Raw genomic sequence first — 9,968 nt, 5'->3', positions numbered from 1 at the left:
CAGCTGTGAAACAAGCTTCATTCTAAGTAAATATGCATGGATAGCACATGTTGGATGATCTAACAAGTGTTTAAACTATGGCAGCAGATATTTTTTTATTAAGGATACATCCATCCATCCATCCATCTTCATCCGCTTTGTCCGGGGCCGGGTCGCGGGGGCAGCAGCCTAAGCAAAGGATACAATTAGCTTTTTTTCTGCTAAAACAATGTAAATAGTGGATAAATAATAACCTGAACTTTACAGCAACATGTTTATGAAATATGATAGAAAGTCCAAGCCTTCAGATTTTCCAGTCACTCTCATGACTGACAGGATGTGACCTGTGGCAGGTAGTAGCGTAAAACGTAAAGGAGGAACTGCGTCGATACAGAAAACAAATGGACGATCGTTTCTGTTAAATATCACAACGACGTCCTGTCTTTACTTTCAGTATTGTTACCCAGCCATTTAGGCCAACTGTACACGGGCATAATAAACGCGCGGCTGTTTTTCTTTGTTGGTTTTAACGTGAACTAACTACAGTTTATTTTTAGCTCTTAATTTTTTAACCCTGTTTGCGTCGTCCTTCTTTCGCTTCCTTCTTTCCTATCCTCATTCCTTCCCTTTCACTTCACCTCCTCTCCTCGTCAGTTTCTCGTATCCCACAATGCATTGCGATCACTCGTTGGATCATGGACCAAAGCGGTAAGCAAAATGCAAAGTAGGGCCGAGACGTTAGCAAAACTTGTTATTCATGCTATATATTTTTTAACCTGCGTAGCCGTTTTCATACCAGCTCTAAGAGCTAACGTGACTACAAAGCCCCCTCGTGGAAAGTGGTTTTGCTAAGCTAACCCGTAATCTCCCAGGGGAACATTAAAGCTTGAATGGTGCGGGCTAGCCAAAAAAGGCTTGAGTACTTCTCGCCAAAAGTTAACGTTACGCCCTAAGTTGGTCTGGAGGGTTACACGAAATGTTCCACCAGAGTTTATGCAATTATTAAACTCAACTGCAAACTATATATTCTCACATGTTAGTGGGTTTACGGCTAGCTGCGATTTAGTTGGGGCGCGAATGCGGCTTGATTGTTAGCATATGCTAACCACTTAGCTGTATAAAGAAACTATATCTTATAACGAGTCTCTTGACTGTTAACCCACATACACGAGCCCTTTTTTGCTGATAGTATTAAGGGCGAAACGCTAACGTTGTTAATCTAATTTCCAATTGTTTATATTACTGCAGTGTCACTAAAGTGATAAACCATTGCCAACTATAAATATCTGCGGCTCTGAGCTCCTCCTCGCTTGTTGTGGCTTTGCTAAGGGACAGGTACAAGTTTCTGTGTCGTAGGCGACATTGTGAGAGTGGGTGCAGGTGGAAGGTATCACGCCTGGAAAGGTTGTGTGTGAATGAAGCGTGTGGAAAGGTGAAGATGAGTATACGTAATGAAGGTGGATGAGTTGTATATTTGGGGTCAGCCATCCAAAGCAACGGGCAATACACAAGAATGGCAAAGAGTCCATGCAGGGTAGAGATGAGTGTCAAAGATGATTTGTTACTGAATAATAATGGCGCGAGTGAAAGGAAGAGTTACAAGATGGTAGTCCACTAAAGATGTTAACATTTTCATTGGGAGTGACCAACACGTACAGCATTAGATGTCTCATATTGAGCAGTTTGGAGACAAAGGCAAGGCTGGGACAGAAGATGGAGCTGCCAGGCAGAGGTTGGTGTGATAGAAGATGGGGATTGGATGAGACGGAGGCAGATGATCTACTGTGGAACCCAAAAAGAAGCATCCTGTTTAACCTATGAGTCACTGAGTTTCACCATAAAGTCTAATTCCAGAATGAAATTATTTGTAATCTATGTAACCAATGTAAACAGGCAAGGGACTCTGTTACAAGCACTGTCACAATCCAGTGACGTCCTAAAGGCTTTAAAAACAACTCTTTGTAGATGGATATGTGTAACTGTTAAATTTTGGTGTGGCTCTTGAGTCCACCACATGAGGTATCCCTCACTAACTCTGTAACTGTCCAATGTACAGCGCAGAACATATAGCAGTCTGTTTCAGTTGATATACTCTTTTTCTTCCACAGACAATGATCTTCAAGGAAGCGATGGCTCTGGGAGTTTGGGAGGCCCGGATGTTCGCAGACGAATCCCCATCAAACTTCTGTCCAAGCAGCCAATAAGGAGCAAACCTCAGCAGCGCCCCCAGAGACCTGTCAGCAGAACTTGTAAAAGTGAGCCTGGAGAAGATGGTAGGCACACTATGTGGTACAAAATGCTCATTAGCACTAATGTTTTTATGATGTCACACTGTATAGGCAAAAGTATTGGGCCACACCTCTTAATCAAAACTTTTTCAATCCTATTGCCACTGTATATAAATTTGAATAGCTGGCTGCCTTTACAAACATGGGTCATTCACTGAATTCAAGAGTGGAGCTGTAAAATATTGTGGCAGTTGAAATAAGTCAATTCATGAAATGTTTCTTACATTTGCAGCCCACATAAAGCTACAAAGCAGTGCCAAGGTGCATGGTTTGTAAAAATTGCCAATGCAGAGTTCCATTCACACCAGCACAAACTCTGCACTGTGGGCTTTGTGGCTGAGCAGCTATAATATGTAGGTAGCCTAGTACGTTTGCCTGTAAAGTATATAAACATAGCATGCTTAATGATATTCAACTCTTTGTTGGTTAGTTTTTAAAGTAGCTAATGCATTGTTGTTGGTGTCTTTCAGCTGGTGTTTGTAAAGGTCAACCTTTCCTCTTTTCAAAATAATGGAGTTCCTTTTCTGCAATATAAGTTTTGAGATAGGGCTGTTTGATATAACGATATATATGACGATATATAAACATCTATTGTTTCATTTTACGCTGTCGTTTGTTTCGTGGTGTCGCAAAATAAACCGTTTACAGCAATATTTTTTCATGGTTCTGATGGTCGCTGTAGTTATTATTAATTTCTTAAAGTTCTCTATTTCTCTTATATTTAATATAACCACACTACGGATGGACAAGCGCCTGTTTTTATATGCGTGTCCGCTTGTTTATGTTCCACATAAACCTTTCACAATAAAGCTCAAGATCCTGTTGAGACTTTTCAAAATAAACTGAATCACGTGAAAGATGCAGAGTATTTACGGATGAGAAGTAAAAAAGAGCCGCCAAAGTGCTAAAAAATAAACCTTAGACTCAAACGTTAGAACAGGCAGGAAACACTTCACCAAGTCGAGCTGCCCGAGATTCACAGACTTTACAGAAAATGTAACATTTTTGTGATTTATATCGTTATCGGACGATAGATGTCTTATATCGGGAGATGAGATTTTGGTCATATCGCACAGCCCTATTTTGAGATGTTCCTTTTTCATATCATTGTCACATTTCACTGGGATATATGTGCAGGATATGGAGTAGACGTTTCTTTCATCCCCACTCCAGTGGGTTGGGCTGCACACTTGATTTGGCTGCCCACAGTGTGCTTTGTCTCTCCTCCTGGCCCTGAACCACGAATGTTTCACAAGTTAGGCAAATGTAAAAAACATTACACAACGGAGCCACCATGCAGTATATTAAGTATCTCTGTGGAGGGAGAAAAAACGTTCATTTTTTCTTCTGGTGGTAGGAGTCATTGTAGACTCGATGACGTGTTACACAGGTATCAGCGACGTACTCGTGGGCTGAACAGAGATGATGTGCCAGTGGTAGCAACAGACTTACAGGTTGACATGTGGGCATCTTTCTTTACCAGTTGTTGTGCAGTGACACTTGCAGTGGTAGTTTGAACGTTTCTTTGGGCAGATAGAGCTCACAGTTCATCCATATTTGCTGGCTCATCTTTGTTATTTGGACTTGATACAAAATACTCAAAAAAAGGATCTCAAGCATTTTTGTATGTTGTTGTACTTTTGTACAGCTGTCTCTGTCGCTCACAGCCGTCATTTATTCTTGGCCTGACCTGTCGTGGCGTATCAATTACAATACATCATAACAGTATCAGTTTAACAGAAAGTGTAACACTTGTATTATTGATGCTTTTACAGTCATCCAGTCTGGAATCATAATACGTTGGCACACAGTAGCACTGTGACAGCCTACTGCCATATGTCATCATGCTGTTTAAGGATTAACTGCGGCACTTGCACACAGTACAGAAGATGGATGTCCTTTTTATTATTTTCCTCATAAATTCAGTTTAGATGTTATTAAATGTTATTTATGTGAAGTTTCTGTTGTTGCCATACCGATGCTGATTCTTTTTTCTTTTTTTAACAAAGTAATCATGAAGTCGATGATGAGGACAGCATCAAGTAAGCCTTTTAGATTTTATTTGTACCTTTCATTTTAGTTTCCATGTACATGTAATTGTCTTATACACACAGAATATTTTAAGCTCCTTTGGATAGTGACACTGTGCTATGTTCTTGCCCTCCTCTTTGGGAAAAGTGTCAGGTTTTTTTAAATACTGTTTTATTAATGCTACTCTTGTTTTTTTCTTTCTACTACAGATAACTTTGGCTTTAAGCAAGAGGACAGGTTTGACTGTGGAACTAAAGCTGGTGATGTGTTTGCAAGTCAGAGGAGATTTCCACAACCGTTGTTCTGGGACTATAAGGTACGTCTGCTGTGTGAGGGGAAACAATATTAATGATTAAGTAGCATCATTACCAGCATCTGGCACGCCAGTAAGACGTGTAGTATTGGAATTAAAGAAAAAGTATACAATGATCTGGTTTTAGTGGTCATTACATGCGTGTCATATTTTTGTGTCCTCTTATTTCAACAGTTAAACTTGATTGGAGAAAAGGATGACGTTCCGATTCACTTCTGTGACAAATGCGGTCTCCCTATTCAGCTGTATGGACGGATGGTACATGTTTTATTGCTGTGTCTCTGCACAACATCTCAGAGTCATGTTACTGTCTAACTCTTGCCAATTTGACTCCTCAGATTCCCTGCAAACATGTTTTCTGTTATGACTGTGCTCTACTTCATGAGAAGAAAGGAGAGAAGATGTGCCCAGGGTGAGACTATTTAACTTTGGTACATGGCAATGAGGGTAAAATAAGGATGGCTGGATGCCAGAAAAGTCGACTCCTGCAAGTACTTTGAGCAGCAGGGGCATAAAATCACTACAGTATAAAGCCACTAAGATGTCCCTGATTTAGGCTCCGGCCACACTAATGTGTTTTTGTTTGAAAACGCATCGTTTTCTTTCCGTTTTGGCCTCCCGTCAACACTGAAACGGCGGTTTTGCTCAAGGAAAACGCAGCGTATTCAAAACGCTTTCGAAAACGCACACATTTGAAAACGGTGCTTTTGCGTCGCAGTGTGGACAGCGAAAACAGACTTTCAAAAACGATGATGCGTGTTAGAGCTGGGCGATATGAGATTTTTTCATATCACGATATGTTTTTTTCATTTCAGGCGATAACGATATCTATCACGATATCAGCCAAATAACTATATTTGTAAGATTTAAATGTGCCGTTGCTCACAAGTAAAATGTGAAATAATCAGCAGCTTGTTTTTATTTAAATATTTATTTCCCATAATAAGTTCAACAGGGTAGATGTACTTATGGAACATGAGACTTTTTCAGATAAATAAAGGCAAATATTGCAAACTACACAAAAGGCAGCCGCTAAAGCGTTTAAGTTTCAAAGTAGAACAAACGAAACAGACTAAACTGTCAATTCCACTTAGAAACAAAATATTAATTCTAAAAATAAATCTTAGTTTGTTTTACAGAAGAACAGACAAAACTGACTAACTTTTGTCAATATCAAATAAACTGAGAACTAAAAGGAAATTCTCGATCTCTCCTTGTTGTATAGCTGAGCTTTTCAAACAGTTGTAACAGTTACTTTAGTCTGACAAAAGCCGAATGACGAATCAGCGCTTCCAGTCAGAGACTGAGCTGCACCGCTTTATTGTATTTCCAGACTTGCTTTCGGCACATTTACAGTGCAGCTACTCTGTTTTTGTCAGACTTGAAATAGCCGAAATACCTTCACACTGCGGAGCTTCTCTGGCCTTTCCGTTCGACAATCTCTCCGGCGTTGGAACCATCATCTGTTTTCTCTTCGGTAACCTTCGGTCACGCTCGGTTGATTTTTCTCTAGTCGGCACACTCATTTCCTCCATTACCCGGGCAGTACGGCAGCTGGCTGCTTCCCAAACAAATACACATGTGCGGCTTGGCACTTGTGCTGTACGTAACAAGTCACGCGACGTGACGCTGCGGCTGTGATTGGTTCGGCTCTGCGCTACTTAATTTGGATTGGCTGTTCTTTTTTTCTTTTTTTTTAAGAGGACAAGAGCGGCGAGGCCTATCGCAATAGTTTAATTTTTCTATTGAGAAAAAGTTATTTTGCAACACATATCGTTATCGTTATATTTCCCAGCTGTAGTGTTAGTCATGTGATGCAGTCATGTGACCAATTAAACACAGATAGCGGAGGGTATTATACAGCAGCTGTTCTGTTTGACAGCCCTGTTAAAGATGAATATCAGTCTGTAGATGCTTCAGAGAGCTTTTCTTCAAATTCTTTAACTCTCACTCGCTTTTGCAACTTTGTACTTTTGTGTTACTCACAGCAACGACTCCACGTCATCGTTAGTCTATTTAAAGAACTCGCTGCTTTTCATCGACATTCTGCCGCCACGTTTCAAAGAGCCGGAGAGTAAATAAGCGGCAGACGGAAATGAGGCAGGTCGAATCTTCACGCATGCGCAGGACTGGAACGTAAGCGTTTTCAGACGTTTCAATGTGGACGCACAACTCTGTGAGAACGACTGAAAACACTAGTGTGGACACGGAGCGTTTTCAAATCTATCCAGGCTAGTGTGGACGTAGCCTTAGTGACGTGAGGAATGGGACCTCAAGAAAATCTGAAGCCAACATCTGAAGTCTTTTGTCCTGTAAAAGTGAAACGGGAACCTGAATAATCTGTTAAAACCTGCAGTCGTGTAGATTGACACCCATGCTGCCAGGTGCACGAAGCACTCTGAATCATTCTCTCTGACAGTTAAAGTCTTTCCACCTACCTCCTCAACCAGATTGAAGACAGTTCTTTGTGTTAGGCCAATATTTTACTTGCTGAGCTCGTAGAAATACTGCCTACTGAGCATTCTGATAGCAAGGAAAACTAAAGGCAGCACTTACAGCATCCACTTCAGGATTGTAGGGAGGCTGGAGCCCATGCAGGCTGTGATAGGCTGAACAGAGTACACCCTGGACAGGGCTAATAGAGATGGTATCTACTCAGCTCCACTCAACTCGACTGTGTTTTGGTCTTTTTCTATTACAACCGAGTCGCACCTCAGTGTACATAGGGTTGTTGTAGCAATGTGTCCGAAACTCTGACTTTGTTTGTTTGAGACACAAATACAGCTCAGTAATTGCAATGGTATACCTCAGCCTGTGGCTTCTTGTCAGGCTTAAGGGCCATGAAGTCGGTTTTCACGAGCCTTCATAATGTTGGCAGGTTTCAAAAATGGCAGCTTTGATTTTTCTGATGGAGTTGCTCCTCTAACTCAGCGAGTGACGCCGTAGACTGGACAGTCAGTGGCATGCAATCTGCTGAGGTCACAGAGGTTTTTGCATTGACCCCGCTCACTGCAACCCCGGCTGAGCAGGGACTAAAAACAGCACCTGGTACAACCACCTAATGGAAAACCGAGTCGAGGTGAGTAGGTACCAGTGGAAAGGGCCACATTGACCAGTTGGGGCAGTATGGTGTTGGAGCTGTGGTCTCATGAAAAAAGGTCCTGCGGTTTAAGCCACGAACAGGCTGTGTGGAGTTTGCATATTGTCTGTGAGTACTGTGAAGTCCCCCAGTCCAAAAATAGGTTGATTAGATCAACAGCGAACTTGTCCAACTAAATAACTGAGCTGTTTGACTTTGTCTGTGTTTCTTCAGCCTGACCCTCTATAACTGCACAGACCCGGTTCAGCGCATTGAACAGTGCCAACGTGGTTCCCTCTACATGTGCAGCATTGTAGCAGGATGCAAGCGCACCTACCTGTCTCAGCGTGACCTCCAGGCCCACGTCAACCACCGCCACATGAGGGCTGCCAAGTCTTCTGCAGGCCGCCAGGAGCCCGTGCACCTGCCCCCTGCTTCTGATGTATCTGAGCGTTTCCGCCTGCCTCCACCTCACTTACCCAAGAACCATGTCCATCTCACCAACCCGCTCCAGCACGGGAGCCACGATCCTTACAGTCAGCCGCCACCTCCCTCCGCTCACGAAGGCCCGCCCCCGACTCCTTCTCTGGGTCCTGAGACATTCCGCATTGCCACGGTAACAACTCGTAAGCACAGTAATCTCATCACTGTGCCCATTCAAGACGACTCCTCTTCCTCTCGCGAGCCCCTCTCTGCTGGGCCAGGCCCTGGCCAGCCACCCCACCACCACCCCGGGGACTATCCTGGCCAGCCTCCCGTAGTGTCGCACTCTCACCATATGATGGCACCACCTCAACAGCATTTTGGTCCCCCACCTCCCCCGCCGCCTCCCATTACCCACCCAATGCAGCATCCTCCCCAGGCCTCTGGGACACCACACATGGTGTACAACCAGGCCCCTCCTCCCCCAATGTCCACAGCGCCCCCACCTATTACTCCTCCACCAACGCACATGATACCCCCTTACATGAATCACCCACCCCCAGGACCTCCACCACAGCATAGCGGCCCTCCTGTTAATGCCCCACCACCTCATCATTATAACCCGAACTCCATGCAGCAGTTCCCTGAAGACCAGGGTACCCTCAGTCCCCCCTTCACCCAGCCAGGAGGGCTCAGTCCTGGGATGTGGCCCGCCCCAAGAGGACCCCCACCTCCACGAATGCAGGGACCCCCTCCCCAGGGCCAAATGCCTGGTCCGCACCATCCGGATCAGGGCCGGTATCGGCCCTATTATCAGTAAACTACCACCGAAATGGGTCTGTCATTCTGTTCCATACTGCTTGTCTGAGTAATGTGATAGTAAACCTCAGGGTTCCAGGTTGTAGACATTGATTTCCATAAAACTGCCCAAAGCAAATGTGTATGTGGTGCACACTCAAGTTAACTGTGCTAAACCTTCCACTGAACATACTTTTGACTTGGAAGAGAGCAGGAGTGTCCTGTTTTTGAAACAACATATGGTAAACATGTCTGTATATATGTTAGCTGATGCCACACATGTACATTTAAAGATGTTGAGTCAATAAATTTTTAACAGCACATTTCTATCCTTTTGTTTGACATGATGTGATGTAGTACAATGTCAGCTGGTTTCTTTAACAGAAGTTACTGAAAACTACATTTATCACTTGGTCTGACTGACGAGGTCTTCAGTATTTCTCATTAAAAATATATTGTGGAAAAATGAAGCTATGCTTTGTCTGGTGATCTGTTTGGGTTTGGCCCCTTTTAGGAAGAACGATGTACCTGCAGTGTCACGTCATGAAAAGACCATACAGCAAGCTACTTTAAGCAAAGCGCTGTCATTTCCCCTGAAGGCTGTGATTAAGAGCAGGTGTTGCACTTTTAGTTGGAGGTTCTATAAATCTATTTCCATGCATGCTGGTGAAGGTGAAGAATTGGCTGTTGTCTCTTTGATGTCAATGTGATTTATTGCAGTTTTTCAGATTCAAGAACTTTATTCTCAATACAACAATATACACAGTATACAGCGTATCGAGATGCTGTTTCTCCCCGAGTCCCCCTGGTGCATTTATAAGAGTATAAATGATATATCTCCAAGAGATAAAAACTAGGAATTACAAATGATTGATAAAAAGGTACTATTACTAACTTTATCCATGTAGAATAAACAGACAGGACAGAGACAATATGAAGTGGATTGTGCAGCAGGTACTAAATACCAGGTTCAAGTTATGAGTCAGGATATTTTAGACGAGAACGGACGAAGACGTGCAAGAGACAAAATGTGCAAATATATTTGAGATGTGTTCAG

At 43.0% G+C, this 9,968-nt stretch overlaps 1 protein-coding gene across 1 annotated transcript; it reads left to right on the top strand.

The window, feature by feature from the left end:
• Positions 1–605: 605 nt before the first annotated feature.
• cbll1 (Cbl proto-oncogene-like 1, E3 ubiquitin protein ligase) lies at positions 606–9,240 on the top strand. The gene is made up of 7 exons (XM_026146206.1): positions 606–687; positions 2,088–2,252; positions 4,277–4,309; positions 4,508–4,614; positions 4,786–4,869; positions 4,950–5,023; positions 7,925–9,240. The coding sequence occupies exons 1-7, from the start codon at positions 675–677 to the stop codon at positions 8,931–8,933; spliced, it is 1,485 nt and encodes a 494-aa protein (XP_026001991.1). The 5' UTR covers positions 606–674; the 3' UTR covers positions 8,934–9,240.
• Positions 9,241–9,968: the final 728 nt, after the last annotated feature.

The sequence above is a fragment of the Astatotilapia calliptera genome, chromosome 17 (assembly GCF_900246225.1).
Source record: "Astatotilapia calliptera chromosome 17, fAstCal1.2, whole genome shotgun sequence".
In the NCBI taxonomy this organism is placed as follows: Eukaryota; Metazoa; Chordata; class Actinopteri; order Cichliformes; family Cichlidae; genus Astatotilapia; species Astatotilapia calliptera.
The sequence above is the reverse complement of the archived record's forward strand: the minus strand, read 5'-3'. Positions and strand labels throughout refer to the sequence as shown.